The sequence below is a fragment of the Elephas maximus genome, chromosome 1 (assembly GCF_024166365.1).
Source record: "Elephas maximus indicus isolate mEleMax1 chromosome 1, mEleMax1 primary haplotype, whole genome shotgun sequence".
In the NCBI taxonomy this organism is placed as follows: domain Eukaryota; kingdom Metazoa; phylum Chordata; class Mammalia; order Proboscidea; family Elephantidae; genus Elephas; species Elephas maximus.
The window spans coordinates 217,199,215-217,218,871 of NC_064819.1; the positions used below are offsets into that span (position 1 = coordinate 217,199,215).

Sequence of the window (19,657 nt, forward strand, 5' to 3'; positions counted from 1 at the left end):
CATCTTGCTTCCCAAATCACATATAAACCCTGCTTTCCCATTTTTTTTTCCCATAGCTTGGGGAGTCGGATCTGAGGAACTTTCTCCCAGCTCCTTGCTTTGCGCATTGCAATAAATTATTTCCTCTTTCTCAAAGACCGGTGTCCAGATTATTGGTGGGTCTGAGAGCACCAGACAAGGACCCACATTTCTGGGTTCGGTAACACTTTAGAATTATCTGTAAAGGAATTTCACAAGTGGTACATAGATGAAACAATTTAAAAAGATAAAAGTCAAGAGTTGCTTTATAGATGTTTTTCGGTGACTATTTGTTAGCACTTCCTAATTTCTTAACTATTAAAGATTTAAAAGCTCATAAAAAAAAAAAATTGGCAATTACCACTCAAAAATATTCACCAAGTAATTTTTTTTAATCTTAGTCGAGAGTCACTGAGTGGTGAAAGCCTTAACATGATCAGCTGCTAACTAAAAGATTGACAGTCTGTGTCCACCCAGAGGCCTGGTGATCTAATACTGAAAAATCAGTGACTATGCTCTAAAGGCCAGTTCTACTCTGACACACATGGGGCTGCGAAAAGTCAGAGCCAACTCAACAACAACTGGTTAATCTTAGTTGAATACTTTTTCTATCATGTTTGGTTCTGCTTGATTTTATGATCTCTTGAATTTAATGGCAACTCTAACTTCTGGAAGGGAAATCATCCACAGTGTAAGTGAAGGCTTTGTTCAGTGAAGGCTTTGTTGAAGGCACTAAACAATGTGACTTCAACTTGATGTATATTCATAGTCAGAGGTTTGCTCCTACGATATGCCCCTTCTATGGTGGTGGGCACCAGGCAGGACGTCACACATTTCTCTGCTTCTAGCACTGACACATGATATTTACTTTTACAAAGTTTCTTAAGCATTCAGCTGCTAACCAAAAGGTTGGCAGTTTAAATCCACCAGCTGTTCCTTGAAAATCCTATGGGACAGTTCTACTCTGTCCTATGGGGTCGCTATAAGTTGGGATCAGCTCAACAACAACGGGGTTGGTTGGTTGGTTGGTTTAGTTTCCTAGGGCTGCCATAACAAAATACCACAAATGAGGTGGCTTTCAAAATCAGGAATTTATTGTCTCACAGTTCTGGAGGCTAGAAGTTTGAATTCAGGGCATTAGCAGGGCAATACTCTATCTTCTCTAGGGGAAGATCCTTCTTTGTCTCTTTAAATTGCTCATAGGCCTGGGTGTTTCTTGGGTTATAGACGGATCCTTACATGGTATCTTCTCCCTGTATGTGACCCATCCTACTCTGGTATGACCTCATTCAACGTAACTGATACCTGATAATGAAAGAAAAATCCTATTTCCAAACAAGGTCATGTTCATTGATACAGGGATTAAGGCTTCAGCAGCATATCTTTCTGGGAGACACAATTCAATTCATAACACAAAAATGAATATGATTCAATGAAAGAAATGCAAATATACATTACAGAAGATGTGTGTCATACACTTTTTAAAAAAAATTGTTAAGTTTCTTGTACAGACTACAAAAAAATCTCATATAATATTAAAATAGGGAGAAAAACAAGCCTGAAGTTGATGTAAAAAAAAAAAATTCTATTCTTTAAGTTATAAGCCATTTTGACTTTAAATATTTACTCATAATCAGAATTTCCCAAAAATCTAACTGGTCTGGTTTTTACCCTTCTTTTTAGCATGTCATAAACTGTAGCTCAGTGCTTAAAAATTGCTGTGGATATAGTTAAGATATAAATATAAATAAATATAAATGTAAATAATTAAACTGCTTCGAGCTATCCTAAGTAGCCAAGAGTATAGAAAGATGAATAAGTCAGTTATTTTTCTTTAATCCATTTGACTGGCCATCATATTCAATTATGGCGAGCAGAGAAGGACTCGTGAGGGCAATGCTCACGTCATTTACCATAAGGGAGCCGAGCTGAATGACCTTATGGAGTGGTAAGGCTGATCGCACTTTGAGGACTTCTGTAGTCCTTAGGCTAACATTTTCTAGGCTGGGTTTATGCCCCACCCCATCTCCTGCCACGCCTCTCTCAGTGCACCAGTCATACTGACTTTCTCTAATACCTTGAATGTTAGATCATCCAGCAGGATCTTTCTGTACCAACCCCTTTTCTTCTCTTCACCTGGCTGATGTCCAGTTATCCTATGATTCAACTCAGACATCACTTTCTTAGGAAAGCCATCCCTGACCAACCCTTATTCCATCCCTGTGCATAAATACACACAAGGCTAAGTTAAGCCCCAACCCCTCCTCGCCCCCCATAGTACTGATCACTTCTTCTTTACCTTCATCACATTTGTAAGTCTTGTTTAGTGTGGGTTTTCTCCGCAAGCCTGTAACATCATGGATACCGGTGTTGAGTCCTGAGCATAGCAGGATATCTCACATACAGTGGGCAGTCAGTGAATGCTTGTGGAAGGAAGGATGTAAGGAAGGAAAAGAGGGAGGGAGAGAGAGCGGAAAAGAGGGAGAGAGGAAGGAAAGTCTTCTGTACAAGGAGGTGGCATCTTCTAGAGAATTTAGAAGGTGTGTAGACATTCCTCTGATCTGACTGGTTAGACTCCACCATACCTCAAGGCCCTTTTAGCTCTGGGTCATGTTAAGTGATCTATTCTTTCTGCAGACATTGGCTTGTTAAAAATGCAGCTTGTGTGCAGTTCATTGGAAAGATTCTGGAGAGAAATTGTACCAATTAACTCAGCTAAGGGTAGAACACATTTATCCCAATTGATTTCAGGTAATAATGGGTAAGCTCTGGTCAGTCACGTGTATTTGGCTGAGCTCCCTATTCTGTGAGAAGCAAGTGATAAAAACCCTTCTCTGGCAGAGCCTGCATGGAGATGTTCCAAAAACCGTAGGGCATAACTCTCCCAACCGCTTTTGGGAAGGGATCACAACCACTCACACAAATCTTGGCCTGGCCCATGCATAGGAATCTATAACACTCATGACAGATGTGAAGTATTCTGGGTGACCAACTTTTAAAAACTCTAACTCACAGAATAAAATGTCAGTGAACTCCTATTTAGTGAGCAGGATTCTTTTTAAAAATTGTTTTATATGTGGCGGCCGTGAGATTATTTTCCTTTAATGCTGTTATTTTGAAATATCATTGCGGGGAAACACATTGAGTTGCTTCTAAGGGAGGCATGTTTGAACAATGTCTCAGGAAACAACTGTGGTTGGCATGTTTCTGAGTAAAATCAATTTTCTACTCCATATATTGCAGCTCATATACTCATCTTGACTGCAGCACTTTTACTGTGAAGACCCTGAGTGCCTGGGTTTTATTTCTTTCTGGTCTGGGCAGTGACCAATAGGCATTGTTTTTTACAGTAAAGAGTACTGGGCTTGGGAGCCAGACTGCTGGATCCACATTCTGGGCCCACCAGGACCTCAGCTAGTTGTTGAATATCTCCCATCTCAGTTTCCTCATTTGTAAGATTGAAATAAAAATAGTACTGTTATGAGGTTTAAATAGAAAACACATAGTAAACACTCAGTAAATGATAGCTATTCTGATTAAATTACTGATTTATATTCATTCTTTCCACAAATATTTATTGAGTACTTGTGTTGCTTTTACTGTTAGGTGCCGTCAAGTTGGTTCTGACTCATAACAACCTTTTGTATGACAGAACGAAACATTGCCCTGTTCTGCACCATCCTTAAACTGTAGCTATGTCTAAGCCAATTGTTGAAGCCACTGTGTCAGTCCATCTCATCAAGGGTCTTTCTCTTTTTTACTGATCCTCTACTTTACCAAGCATGATGTCCTTTTCCAGGGACTGGTCCCTCCTGATAACATGTCCAAAGTATGAGAGATGAAGTCTTCTCATCCTTGTTTCTACGGAGCATTTTGGCTGTACTTCTTCTAAGACAGATTTGTTCACTCTTCTGGCAGCCCATCGTATATTCTGTATTCTTTGCCAACACCATAATTCAAAGGCATCAATTCTTCTTCCATCTTCCTTATTCATTTTCCAGCTTTCACATGCATATGAGGTGATTGAAAACGCCATAACTTGGGTCAGGTGCACCTTTGTGTTCAAAGTGACATCTTTGCCTTTTAACACTTTAAGGAGGTCTTTTGCAGCAGATTTGCCCAATGCAATGCATCTTTTGATTTCTTGGCTGCTGCTTGGATGGCTGTTGACTGTGCATCCAATAAAATGAAGTCCTTGACTACATCAGTGTTTTCTCCATTTATCGTGATGTTGCTTATTAGTCCAGTTGTGAGGATTTTTGTTTTCTTTACATTGTTTCCTATGTTCAGGTGTAATCTGTACTGAAGGCTGTGGTCTTTGATCTTCATCAGTAAGTGCTTCAAGTCCCCTTCACTTTCAGCAAGCAAGGTTGTGTCACCTGCATAATGCAAGTTGTTAATGAGTCTTTCTCCAATCCTGATGCCCTGTTCTTCTTCACATAGGCCAGCTTCTTGGATTATTTGCTCAGTATACAGACTGAATACATATAGTGAAAGAATACACCCCTGACGCATACCTTTCCTGACTTTAAACGATGCAGTATCCCCTTGTTCTGTTCGAATGACTGCCTCTTGATCCATGTACAGGTTCCTCATGAGCACAATGAAATGTTCGGGAATTTCCATTCTTCGCAATGTTATTCATAATTTGTTATGATCTGCACAGTCAAGTGCCTTTGCATACTCAATAAAACACAAGTAAACATCTTTCTTGTATTCTCTACTTTCAGCCAGGATCCATCTGACATCAGCAATCACATCCCTCATTCTACATCCTCTGCTGAATCTGGCTTGAATTTCTGGCAGTTCCCTGTTGATGCACTGCTGTAGCTGCTTTTGAATGAAGACAGAGTACTACCAACAATATACTAGTCAAACTCTTTATTTCATTGCCATGATAAATGATTTAATTCTGAAATTAATAATTCTTCCTGAACTTAAACAACCTAAAACTATTTTACTGACAATGATGTTTTGTTTGGTCAAGTGCATCCCTGAGTTCTCCTTGCCTAATAGCAATTGCAGTTGCTAGCTCCCATTGTGTTTCCAATCTGTCTGTGTAAAAAGGAGGAAAAAGGACAACAATGTTTGACTAGTTTCACTTATACACATCATCTCAGCAGTTCAGCGGTCTATCCAACTACTGAGATGGGTGTAGCAGATGCAGTGGTGGACCCCACCCCCGAGATCTCCCCTCAGATAACACTCATTCCTCCCAGCTGTCTGGATTGTTGGCATTTGTCAGCTTTCAGCAGGGTCTGTCACTAGGAGTTCTTTCAGTACAAGGGAGCTTGCCTCTTTTGAGGTTATACCTCAAAAAAGCTGTCCCCAGGATAGCTCACGTTCAATGACTGGCTGAAGGGAGGATACAAGACCTGACTCCTGCCTCAATTTGGGACAACTCTGAAGGACCATCCCAGCTCCAGAGCTTTTCTTAGGATGAGTTGAAGCCTCTGTTGCAACTGCAGTACATTTTGGTTTCTCCATCTATCCAATCCATGTCTCACCCTCCTCCCTCACAGGACTCGTTCCCAAGAGATCTCCCCAATAAACTACTTGCACGCATATCATCCATCTCAAAGTCTATTTTCCAGGGAATCATCCGAAGACAGGGGCCTTTGGCAACGTTTTTGGATATTAAATAAGTAGTAGGCGTAGTGCTTAAGTGCTTTGGAAGCAAGTAGGCATCCACTCACTAGTTTTATGCCCAGGACAAATTAATTAACCTCCCTGTTCCTAGGTATGTGTAAAAAGGAAATTATATTAGTATGCCTCATAAGGTTAGTGTAAGGATTAAATAAGACAATGAATGCAACGTGTTTAGCAGAGAATCTGATGACTAGTAAGTGCTCAATAAATGTTAGTTGTAATTGCTACTGTCAGCATCATCATCATCTTCATCATCACTTTCATTATTGTGAAAATTAAATAAACAGGAAAACAAACATAAAATAAAACCCAGGGCATTTTGGTTTCACAACTTTCTACTCTATCAAAAATCTCAATGGATAGTAATACTGGCTTAACGTAGACTTTAGGCTGTATTGAACTGCTTCGTTCATACATAATTGTGAGCTCTATTTGTGAGACGTTTGTCTTTCTCTCTTCCTACCCCGATCCCTGCATTTTTTAGTGATGGATGGGCAGACAGAGATGAAGTCATTGAAGGTTATGAGGTGGAAGCCAACGGGGGAATCACCATAAAGCTGCAGTCTCCAGAGGTCAGGTCATTTGATGATTATTTCCTGAAACTGAGGCTGGACACTAATACAAGGAATCCATGGTTCCCTGAATTCTGGCAACATCGGTTCCAGTGCCGCCTACCAGGACACCTTCTGGAAAATCCCAACTTTAAAAGAATCTGTACAGGTAACTTGTGTTCACAAAATAATAGCTCAGAAATTTGGTTGTCTCCTCCAGTCCCTCTCCAGCTTGTTGAATGGGAGTGGATGGTGTCAGGGCTGGAGACCCAGAGACACTAGATCGTCATCTTGATTTATAAAATAGCTACATGAAGGTGAAAGTATGTTTTGCCCCGGGGGTTCATGTTCATATATTCTAGAAAGAATGTTTTGATCCATGGGGGAGTAAGTGATAAGAAGAGATTATAGAATTCAGGTATGTATTATTCTAGTCAGAGGGAAGCGGTTTTATTGCAAGCATGCTTAGGAGATGTTAACCAAAGTGCTGCAGCAGTGATGGTTGATTCCTTTTTCTTCTCTGTGACTTGCTTCCACATGGAACACCCTCAGCCACACCATCAGTATGGATGTATGTGAACATAGGTGGTAAGAAACTTTGTATCCTCATCTGTAAACCCAAATTAAGGTTTCCATTTGGACAGACACTTCCCATGCGCAGCTCTCTGTAGCCATGTCAGGAAAGGGTAGCACTTCCTTCCAGGTACTTCAGTGGTCTGGTGAACCCCCACAGGATACCCTATTCATTTTCCCAGTAACGAGCATAAAACAGGCTTCTTAACACTGTAACTTTTAGAAATTTTTTTTAGTGCATAGAGACTTCAATATTGTCTATGCTGCAAAGATAGACCATTGACTCACCAGGACTCCTTTTGGCCTATCATAGTACCGTTCAAAGCAAGTTTTCCATATCGGGTTGAAAACGTAACATTGAAGGCTCTACCCAGGATCTAATTAGTATTGTACAGCAGTGGTGTGACACCTATTTCCTATAATGAGGTTAAACAGGCATTCTCTATGAAGGTCTAGAACACATCCATTTCCATAGCATCCATGTATCAAACACTGTATGCAGCAAAGGAAGGAACACAGAAGGATTTAAGTCGTGACTGCTGACCTAGTGGGACTTGTGGTCTCTTTGGAAAAACCAAAACCTATCACACATGGAAACCCTGGTGGGTTAGTGGGTAAGTGTTACAGCTGCTAACCAAAAAGTCAGCAGTTCAAATCCACCAGGCACTCCTTGGAAACCATATGGGGCAGTTCTACTCTGTACTGTATGGGCACTATGAGTTGGAATTGACTCATATGAAATAGACAGACTGTTACAAGATAGTGTAAGAATATGACTAATTACCTAAAAATATTTCTAGTTTCAATTACATTTAAATTTTGGTTTTAGAAAATGCCTTAAGATATTAATAATTAAATATAGTAATATATATCTTACTTGGTAAAGTTCAGTGGAGATCAGTGGGAAATTGATGTAGACCTATTTTCAATCAGGATTTTTAGCACTTTCTCAGTGTGGCTTTCAAGGAGGCTGAGAAATCTAACCTAGCTAAGAGCCAGGAGGAAAAGTGCTAACAGCTAACATGTCTCTGCCACATATATATCTCTACTGAGTGCTCTTGTCTCCAAATTAGTAGAATGCCAGTGAACCAATACACCATCTAGTACATTCTCCTTATTTGCATAATAAATATGTTGAAGGCTGATGTGAGTTAACTGTTTCCTTAGTTTCGCACAGCTAATGGCAGCAACATTATTAGAACCATATCTCCTAAATACCACAACATCTAATGACTTTTGGACTTAAATTTGGTTAATATGTTGTTATTTATCGTTCTCCAATTATGTCTTAAGGAACACTGTTTTCTTTCTTAAACTATAAGAACTTTGAATACAGAAAGCCCTTGTATCCGTCTCAGCACCCTGAAAAAAACTGATCATAGGGAACCCAGTCAATTCTCATTAGCTGATTAATCAATTTATTTATATCACCTTTTAGTGTTGGAGATTTAACTTTTTTTTTTAAAGAGGAACTAAAAGCTATTATTTTTAATGTTTAATAGTATGTTATTTTTTAAATAGGCACATGGTGCCTTGAGTTAGAATTGACGATGGCAACTCTTTTGTTGTTGTTTATTATCGTTAAAATGGAATTATAGTTTCTTCATTCAACATTCAACAATATTTGTGGAGTGCCTACTATGTGTAAAGCTTTGTTCTTGAGAGTGGAAATAAAACACAAAGCAAAAGAAGAAAAAAACTATGGTCTCAATGACCTTATAGTTCAGTTCAGGGAAACAGCCAGTAAACAGACAAATAGAATAAGAGAAATGTATGAATCGACTTGATGGCACTGGGTTTTTTTTGGATTCTCAGATAAATGGTCAGAAGTGCTATGGAGAAAGAAAAGTAAGGAATGGGGGTAGGGAGTGATGGGACAGAGGGTTTGTAGTTTTGAAAAAGATAGCCAGAGAAAGTTATCACTAAGAAGATGACATATGATTAATGATTCGAAGGCTATAAGAGAATGAGCCATGCAAACAATATGGAAGGGCTTTCCAAGCAGTTATGTTATATTGTTGTCAGGTGCCATTGAGTTTGTTCTGACTCATAGCAACACCATGCACAACAGAACGAAACACTGCCCGTCCTGCACCATCCTCCCAATCATTGTTACACTTGAGCCCATTGTGGCAGCCACTGTGTCAGTCCATCTCCTAGAGTGTTTTCCTCTTTTTCACTGACCCTCTCCTCTACCAAGCTTGATGTCCTTCTCCAAGGAGAGGGAACAGCAAATGGAAAGAAACGTGGACATGCCTGGCTTCGTGGAAGAACAGTAAGGAGGCCAGGGTAGCAGGATCTAGTGAATACGTAGAAGTATGTAGCATGTAGTATGAAGGAGACAGGTCAAAGAAGCACACAGGGAACCAGATCATGCAGGATATTAACAGGCCATTGCAAGAACTTTTGCTTTTGTTCTAAGTGGAATGGGAAGCCAGTCCGAAGTTCAAGCAGTACAGAAACATCATCAGCCTTATTTTTTTTTTTTAGCAGAATCACTTTTGCTGCAGTGTTTAAGCATTGGCAGAAGGGGGAAAGGGCAGAAGTAAGGAGACCAGTGAGGGTACCGCTACCATAATGCAGGTGAGACAGTGTGGTGGTTTGGGCCATGGTGGTGGCAAGCAAGATGGAGAGACATGATGGATTCTGAAGGCATTTTGAACGAGACCTGAGATGGTATGCTGAGAAAATTGTCAAGAATGACTCTGACCTAGCAACTAGAAAGATGGTATCCCCAATGACTGAGATGGTTACAACTTTAGGAAAAGTAGGTTGAGGAAGTCAGGAGCTTGTTTTAGACAAGTTAAGTTTCAGTGAACCAACTATATATGTCACTTTATCATTGTATACCTGCTTATTAAACATGCTGGAACATCTTTATGGGAGGGATTCTAGGAAAATATTTTGTGACCTGGGCTCTCAATAGAACAAAAGTTAGACCTCTTCAGCCATATATGCTGATATTTTGAGTTTTCAATTGCCATAATACATACCAATGTCAAGGTTGAAACTTGACAGTTAATGTTCGCAACAGGAAATAACGGTTTGCAAATTGTTCTTATTTATGCTTGGATATTAAAGCTATTTTTAAGATCTTCTTATGTGATTGCACCCTTTAATAAACATATCTGTGTTTGCATTTCATTCTAGGGTCAACTCTGGCAAATATTCCCCTTTGTTCTTAGTTCTAAGGAAGGTAGACACTGATGTTAACTTTTCTATTTGAGATTAATTCATAGAGCTTATTGATCTTTAATGCCACAGAGATCCTAGAATTTTATCTTTCACAGCCATTATCTATATTATCTATCTGTGTATATATTCATGTAAACTTACCTGGCTTTTCAATTTTAATCTCTGCATTTCTGTGAAATTAACTTCAGTGTTATCACAGAACAACAAACATTTTTACTTCATGTATCATTCTGATCCAGTTGAGAAACTTTAATATCAAATAAATTTCCTAGTCTTCTAATGAACACACAGGCATATTTATGAGAATTAGTGTAAGGAAGTGTAATTAACTTTTCCATATCATTGATGGCTACTGTTTCTATCACTCATTTTTACCTCTTCTAATTGGGTCACTTCTCCTGTTTTGGAAAGTTTTGATACTGTAGTTAGTTTCTATGTTGTTGTTGTTAGGTGCCATTCAGTTGTTTCTGACTTGTAGTGACCCTATGGACAACAGAACAAAACACTGCTGGGTCCTGCACCATCCTCATAATCATTGCTATGTTTGAGCTCATTGTTGCAGCCACTGTGTCTATCCATCACATTGAGGATCTTCCTCTTTCACTGACCCTCTACTTTACCAATCATGATATCCTTCTCCAGAGACTGGCCCCTCCTAATAACATATCCAAAATACCTGAGGTGAAGTCTCACCGCCCTTGCTTCTAAGGAACATTCTGGCTGTACTTCTTTCAAAACAAATATATTTGTTCTTCAGGCAGTTCATGGTATATTCAACATTCTTCACCAACACCATAATTCAAAGACATCAATTCTTCAGTCTTCCTTATTCATTGTCCAGATTTTGCATGCACATGAGACAATTGAAAATACCATGGCTTGGGTCAGGTGCACCTTAGTCCTCAAAGTGGCATCTTTACTTTTAATACTTAGTTTCCATAGAAACCTTTATTGAGCTTAATCTCAGATAAAAAACAAACACCAAACCCATTGTCACTGAGTGGATTCCAACTCATAGCAACCCTATGGGACAGAATAGAACTGCCCCATAGAGTTTCCAAGGTGCGCCTGGTGGATTCAAACTGCCGACCTTTTGGTTAGGAGTTGTAGCACTTAACCACTACCAGGATTTCCTAATCTCAGATATCACTATTTAAATAAAGAGTTTACATGCGTTAGCTTGACAGTTTGAATATTAAGGGTCCTGAGCCCAGGCTGAATAATCTGGGAATCACTGTGGCTAATTAAAAAAATACTTCATGCAAAGTCGTCATCACTGCTTAATTAGTTGAGCATATCAAAGAATTGGAGATGTGTTTGAAAAGCACTGACTGAAACACCAAAGCCTAAGTCTTAAAAAATTAATCACTGTTGGGACAGTGGAAAGAGAAGGTATAAAGCAAATAAAAGTCGATGTCTCCCAGTAAATGTCTTAGATGCTTAAAGGATTTGTATCGTGTTTGCAGTGACATAGTGCTATATCATTCCTGATAAGAATTGCTATAAATGTTCCACGGAAACTAACGGAGTATAATATTTGGAAGCAGAGCCACTGGGTCTAAGGTTTGCTCAGTTACATTTCTGCTGCATGATTTGGACAGTCTCACTTAACCTCTGAGTTTTAATTTCTGCAACCGAAACATGATAACAATATCAGCCTCACACGGGTGGTGTAAGTATTGAATGAATACAAGTAAAGTATTTTACAACCTGTAAATCTTGACAAAAGTGTAACATATTATGATTAGTGCCCAATCTTACCAGAGAGCAAATAAAGCATGATATAGATCATCTGAGTAAAAATGATAGTTTTTGAAAGAGCCCTGATGGCCAACGGTTAAGTGCTCAGCTGCTAATTGAAAGTTTGAACCCACCCAGCGGTTCTGTAGGAGAAAGACCTGGCAATATGTTCTGTAAAGATTACAGCCTAGAAAACCCTATGAGAGCAGTTCTACTCTGTTACAAGGGGTCTCTATGGGTCAGAATCAACTCGATGGCACCCAACAACAGCATTCTGTGAAATGTGGAAACAAGAAAAAAACAAGCACTCAACCCTCTATCAATCACCTTAACACAGTTACTTGCCAATATAGATATTTTCTTTTTCCCCTTGTAGGCCTTTATGATTTTTCTGATTATAAAAATAATACATGCTCACTATGCTTATTATTTGAAGTTGTCAAGGATTTCATTTTACTTGGATCCACAATCAACAGCCATGGAAGCAACAGTCAAGAAGTCAAAAGACGCATTGCATTAGGCAAATCTGCTGCAAAGGACCTCTTCAAAGTGTTGAAGAGCAAAGATGTCACCCTGATGACTAAGGTGCGCCTGACCCAAGCCATGGTATTTTCAGTCGCATCATGTGCATGTGAAAGCTGGACAATGAATAAGGAAGACCGAAGAAGAGTTGACGCCTTTGAATTGTGGTGTTGGTGAAGAATATTGAATATACCATGGACTGTCAAAAGAACGAACAAATCTGTCTTGGAGGAAGTGCAGCCAGAATGCTCCTTAGAGGCAAGGATGGTGAGACTGCATCTTACATAATCTGGACATGTTGTCAGGAGGGATCAGTCCCTGGAGAGGGACATCATGCTTGGCAGAGTACAGGGTCAGCAGAAAAGAGGAAGACCCTCAAGGAGGTGGATTGACACAGTGGCTGCAACAATGAAGTCAAGCGTAACAAGGATTGTAAGGATGGCTCAGGACTGGGCAGTGTTTCGTTCTGTTGTGCATAGGGTCGCTATGAGTCGGAACCGACTCGATGGCACCTAACAACAACAACAACATGGTTATTATGGGAATCACTGGGTAGCACAGTTAAGCATTTGACTACTAGCTGAAAGGTTAGCAGCTTAATACCACCCAGAGGTGCCTAGAAACAGGTTTGGTGATCTGATTCGAAAAGGTCACAGCCTTGAAAACTCTATGGTGCAGTTCTGCTCTGTACACATGGAGTTGCCATGAGTGGGAATCAACTCAATGGCAACTAACAACAACAATGCTTATTATATACAACTTGAAAATATAGAAAAACATAAGAAAGAAGATGAAAAGCATTAAGAATTTGACGATTCTGAACTAACCACTGTTAAATTTCGCTGTATTTTCCTCTTTCTCTACAGTTTTAAATCATGAGTTGGGATCATCTTGATGGCATTGGGTTTGGTTTTAGTTAATATTGTTACAGATATATATATATATAAATGAACACTGCTTTTTCTCTTAAATTTATGAATTTCTCTTTGCCATTCAAATCTTCCATTCTAAATGGCTGCATAATACTCTGCATACAGACAAGCTATAATTTAACCATTTGTTCTTTATTTTTCCTAGGCATTTAGGCTGTTTCAGTTCTTTCCAAATTTAAAAACTGCTTCAGTGCTATAATAAAAAATCCTTCTTCCTACACTTTTTTCTGCATTGTAGATAATTTTCTTAAGATACAATTTCAGATGTTAAGTTACTCAATCGAAGGATACGACCATTTCTAAGGCTTTTGAAACTAAGGGGCTCCAAAAGGGAACTCCTAGCAGGTGTGTGAAACCATGTACAGTTTTTTTCTTTGTCTTGTTTTCATTTTGTTTTACAGTTTTATTCATAATGTGCATATAATTTTGTACCTTTATTTTTTGCTTAGAATTTTACTATATATATTTTTGATGTTATGGCATGGCCTTCATAACTACTATTTTAATAGCTCCATAATATTCTATCCTATGAAGACACAATAATTATGTAGCCATTCTCATATTGCTGGTTGTTTCCCATTTTGCTTCTTATAAAACAACTTGGAATGTATTATATAGAGTTTTTATGGTCTTTGTTATTATTTTGGGGTTGGTTCCCTCATGATAGGTTCCTAAAGATCTAATTATTAATCTAGGAATATGATTGTTTTGGGGTCCCTTGAAAACATACAATGCCACTGTCTTCCAGTGTGGCATTGTTAATATTTGCTGTGACTAGGCAGTATATTAACTATGAGTTTATGTCTTAGTTATCTAGAGCTGCTCTAACAGAAATACCACAAGTGGGTGGCCTTAACAAACAAATTTATTTTCTCACAGTTTTAGAAGGCTAAAAGTTCAAAATAAGGATGCTGGCTCTAGGGGAAGGCTTTTGCTCTGTAGCAGCTCTGGGGGAAAGTCCTTGTCTCTTCAGCTCCTGTTTTCTCATTCCTTGGAGATCTCCATGAGGTGTGGCATCTATCTTCATCTCTGCTTGCTTCTCTCTGCCTTATCAGCTTGGCTTATATCTCAAAAATGATTGGCTTAAGACCCACCCTGCACTGGTATGGCCTCATTAACATAATAAAGAAAACCCCATTCTCAAATGGCATTACATCCACAAGTATAAAAAAAAAAAAACCTTGCTGTTGAGTCGATTCTGACTCATAGCGACCCTATCAGACAGAGTAGAACTGCACCCGTAGGGTTTCCAAGGCTATAAATCTTTATGAAAGCAGACTGCCACATCTTTCCCCTGTGGAGTGGCTGGTGTGCTCAAACCACCGACCTGGTTAGCAGCTAAGCACTTAACCACTGTGCCACCAGGGCTCCCTTCCAGAACTATAGGGGTTAGGGATTATAACACAGGTTTTGGGGAGACACAATTCAGTCTATAACATATTGCCAGGTTCGTTATACCCTCACCAGCCTTTTTTTATTTTTTTTTTTGCAATACAGTGAATTCACAGCCATAATTTTATTTTCTTCCCTTATTATTTGTATCATTTGGGAACAGATGGGCAAAATCCTTTTTAAATCTAGTATATCTTTACATATGACTATTATCCAAGGCATAATGAAAGAATTTGTTGGTATCTGCCATGCTCACCAATAGTTTAGGACTAACTCTAGGAAGATAATGACAACCATTTGGATATGACAAGATTACAAAGACTTCCAAGTAGGGGTACTCTAACTCTAGAAGAAGCCTGGAGACTATCTTTCACATTTTTTAAATTGGTACTAATTTTTGTAATATATTTACTTTATTATTAAGTTCAAATTCTATGACCTTTCCCTTTTGATTTAACTTATTATTGTATTACCAGGTAAGATTGGTCCATTGCAGTTTGGTCCAGACTCGGGTGATTTATGTACTGAGACAGGTAACAATTTACTTCCGCCTATTGGATTTTAGGATGATAACTTCTCTTTGCCCTTGGAAGATTTGACTCAAATGCCAATATGCATTCTTTTAGAATATCATTTGCCTGCAAACAAGAAGTTGGTTGTATTAAGATTTGTGGCAGACTTCACAATTCTCCACCCCTCCTTCTGTCCATGACCTTTTAAATAGGATTTTGCAGTTCATCCCATCAAAAGATAGAGTTTAGTTTTCTACCCCTTGAATCTGGACTGATCTTACAACTTGTTAGTTCCAAGTCTAAGCATCAAGAGGTTGGGCTTACTTCTATTCTCTCCCAGAACCCTACCTCGGCTACCCCGAGTTAGCCTACTAGAAGATGAGAGTCAGCATAGAGCAGAAACAATATTACCTCTCAGCTGAGGTCATCCTGGATCAACCAGTCTCCTCAGCTAATTCACCACCTGACCACTGCATAAACCCAACTGAGATGAGCCATGTCTAGCCCAGAGTAGAACTTCCCAGTTGACCCCTAGACTTATGAACTAACTAAATGCTTGTTGTTTTAAGCCACTAGCCACATATGGCTATTTATACTTAAATTTTAACTAGTTAAAATTAAATGAAATTAAACATCCAGTTCCTTAGTCTCACTAAACCCAAACCAAATCCATTGCCATGGAGTTCATTTCAACTCGTAGTGACCGTACAGGACAGAGTAGAACTGCCCCATTGGGTTTCCAAGGAGCAGCTGGTGGATTTGAACTGGTGCCACCAGGGATCTTTAGTCTCCGTAACCATATTATAAGCATCAATAGCCACATATGGCTTATAGCTACCATATTGGACAACACAGATACAAAAAATTTCCAGCATCTCAGATAGTTCTACTGGGCAGCACTGCTGTAGACTATGTTCTATTTTTTCTAATCCCATAAAAGCAAGTTTAATTGTTTTTAGGGTTATTTGGATCTAATTCATAAATTAGCATTTTGAGTATGATTACTTTGTAGAATATCCTGACCAACTATAGCAGTTAAATGATGACTTATATTTTATGAGTCAAGGTTGCTACTTTGCGTGGTTATTCCCACAGATACTCCACACCAAAGTAGGGCTGATTGGTTCCCACAGAGACTGGGCATGTCCTCACCAGACTATTTAAGTTCCACATAGTTCTTTATTCTGTGTCATTTTTAATCATTTAGAAAAATGCGGGCTTGTCTGTCATCAGAAAGTCATATAAGTCGATACAGGGGTGTAAATTTTCCATCCATTTACATTATGTCCATCTTTATTCTGTTCCCAAAATGTTCAGAAGTCCAGGTAGTATGGTTTTCAGTATCAAGCAAATATAGACTTGAGGTTTAAAAGCAAAAATTCTTTGAGACCTCCAACATTCATTGTTAACAGTGAACACTTATTATTTTATCCTTTTCCATAGGATTTCCAAGTAGAGCCTGGTGGATTCGAACTACTGACCTTTTAGTTAGCAGCTGTAGCTCTTAACCACTATGCCACCAGGGTTTCCACATTTAATTTGCCCTTGTATATATTGTTGGATATACTAGTGCACTTTTTGACTACGTCTGCAAACCAGTTGCCTAGAGATTGACCTGAGGTCCAAATATCCTAGTTATTATTAGCATTTGGTCCAAACCATTAATTCTGCAATTAGATCAATTTTATCCTTATTAAACAATTTCAATATTTCCAAAGTTGCATGCATTCTTATGTGGTCCAGCTTTCTTTCTGTACAAGTTTGAGACTGTGTGTTTTCAGTGATTAAAATCTGTGACTGTTAATAAAGAGTTCATTCTTGCACAAAACACCAGTAAATATTTAGACTGTCCAGATAGCTGTATATGTGGATATTTTATAACCCATAGGTTGTGTTGCTTTGCACCAGGGGGAATAGTTTTTCATTCCATATCGCACATTCATTTCTTGCAGGAGAAATTCACATAAAGTCCTAATATCAGCCATCATAAATAGTGACAGTTCATTCATGGTGGGTATGACAAATATACTTGGAGTCTGACCATTTACTCTTTTCTATTTTTTATTAAAGTATAATTGACATATAGTAAACTGTATCTATTTAAAGTGAACAATTTGATAAATTTCGATACATATATATTTCCATGAAGTCATCATCACAATCAAAATAATGAACATACCACTCCCAAAATTCCTTTTTGTCTGTTTGAAATATACACCTCCTACTGCTCACTGCCCACTCCACCACCCCCATCCACAGGTAACCACTTATTGGTTTTCTCTCCCTATAGTTTGTTTGCAATTTATAGACTTTAATAAAAATGAAATTGTACATTGTGTGCTCTTTTCTGTCCACCTTCTTTCATTCAGCGTAATTATTTTGAGATTCATCATTGTATTGCATGTATCAACAATTCATTACTTTTTATTGCTGAGTAGTGTTCTATTATATGTATATATCAGAGTTTTTTAACTATTCACCTGGCGATGGGCATTGGGTTGTTTCAAATTTTTGCTTATTAGAAATCTTCTGTGAACATCTACGTGGAGTTCTTTATGTAGACATATGTCTTCGTTTTTCTTGGTTCAATTCCTAACCGTGAAATGCCTGGATCATATGATAGATGTATGTTTAACTTCTCCTTTTTATTTACCCGTTGGCTCTATTCATTATGGAGATTTATGAAGAGGAGACAGACCCATAAAGAAATCAAACACGGAGAAGATAAATGGCTCATTAAAAATCAAGAACTAATGAGGCTTCTGAACTGCTTCTTGAACACGTTCCATTATTCCTGCTATTTGGAGGTGACAGTTAAGGTGAAGAGGATATTTTATGTCCATATTATGAACCAAGCCTTGGGTCAAAATAGCTATTAAACATAAGCATAATTCCTCATTAGATACTCTGGAATCGATGTTGCCATGTCTCTGAACAGCTTCCTGACTATGATGGTAAATTCTCTATTCCTGAAAACGAACTCTGTAACCCAAGTTATACTTTTTTGCCCTGATGAGTGGGATGTGGCCTCATATAATTAGCCCACCAGTTATGCTTATAGTTTCTGTGCCTCCAGTCCATAGTAGTTTCCTAGAGGTCATACTTCATATCCAGGAGCTACTTTGTCACACCATAGCAATAAGCTGTGTAAAGTAGTGTTGAGTTTGCTATATTAATCACCTGAGCCTACGTCAATGACATGTTATAATTCTACTTTGCTACTCGACCATTACTTTATATATATACCAATTAATCTTTCTTGAGAGCGTCACTGGCCTGGTAAACAGTTGGTACAATGCTAATCCTTACAGAATTTCGGTGGACATGCATTGAAACTACATGGCAACAAGTATTTAAAATTTGTTTCAAGTGTCAGTGAATTGAATCCATAGGGATTTGCCTCAAATAACCTGGCTCTAACACTCCAGACAATGCTATTAGCCAGTCCTTTTGGCTCAATTAATAGCCAAAGCCCTGGAGTAGTTGGATTAACAACCTTGCCCTTTATAGCAGTAGCTCTCAACTTTGCTGATTAAAATCACCAGGAAAGCTTTTTAAAAAAGTACTCCCTTATACCAATCTGGGTCCAGCACATATCAATTAAATCGGAATCTCTGGGGGTGGGGCCAAACATCTATTTTAAAGACAGAAGGAAATTCATACTTAAAACTTATGAGCCCATTAGTTTTTTTTTTAAGTTCTCCGAAACTTGGAGCCACCTATCACTGTCTAAGCTGAGAGCTTGCCAAGGTTTTTGTGCTGACTGTGGCAGCTGTGGTAGCTAATGACAGTTTAGTAATTTTTGATGCTGAATAAATCTCTTCTTTTTATTTATTGATTGGTAATCTTGTTTTTCATTTGAATCATTGGCATTCCAAAACAAGTAAGTCATGGCCAAACATTTTGTTTTTCTCTGGGCAATTACTAGGTGTATTAATTTTCTATTGCTGCCATAAGAAATTACTACAAACTCAGTGGCTTCCAACAACATGCATTTATTATCTTACAGTTCTGTAGATTAGATATCTGACAAGTGTCTCACGGGGCTAAAATCAAAGTATTGGCAGGCCTGTGTTCTTCCGGGAGGCATTAGGGGAGAATCTGTTTCCTTGCTTTGTAGAGCTTCTAAAAGCCACCCACAGTCTTTGGCTCCTGGGCCCCTTTCTCCAACTTCAAAGCCACCAATGTTGCATATCTCTGATCTTTCTTCCATAGTCATATCTTTCTCTGACCACAGTGAGTAAAGGTTCTCTACTTTTAATGACACGTGATTAAATCAGGCCCAACCAGATAATCCAGGATAATCTTCCTATGTCAAGAAAAGATTAATCACATCTGCAAACATTCTTTTATTCATGTTGCCTAACGTGTTCACAGGTTCTGGTGATCAGGACATGGACATCTTTGTGAGGTCATTTTTCTGCCTTCCATACTAAATGTCTAGATAGAGCAAGGGATTAGCTTCCTGAAATCCCTTCTAGTAGCTAATTCTTTAGCTCTGTCTCCTACTGTAGCCCTATCTTTCTTACAGCTGCTTAGAGAGTAGGGTATACAGTGAAACCTGTGAGAGCCA

The 19,657-nt window shown here is 38.6% G+C and overlaps 1 protein-coding gene across 1 annotated transcript in view; it reads left to right on the forward strand.

Moving 5' to 3' along the window:
• The window catches only part of GRM1 (glutamate metabotropic receptor 1), a 485,985-nt gene that overhangs the window by 331,979 nt on the left and 134,349 nt on the right, over positions 1–19,657 (forward strand). Inside the window, exon 3 of the mRNA XM_049903091.1 lies at positions 6,152–6,387. Within this exon, the coding sequence (XP_049759048.1) occupies positions 6,152–6,387 (236 nt within the window). The remainder of the gene's footprint in view (positions 1–6,151; positions 6,388–19,657) is intronic.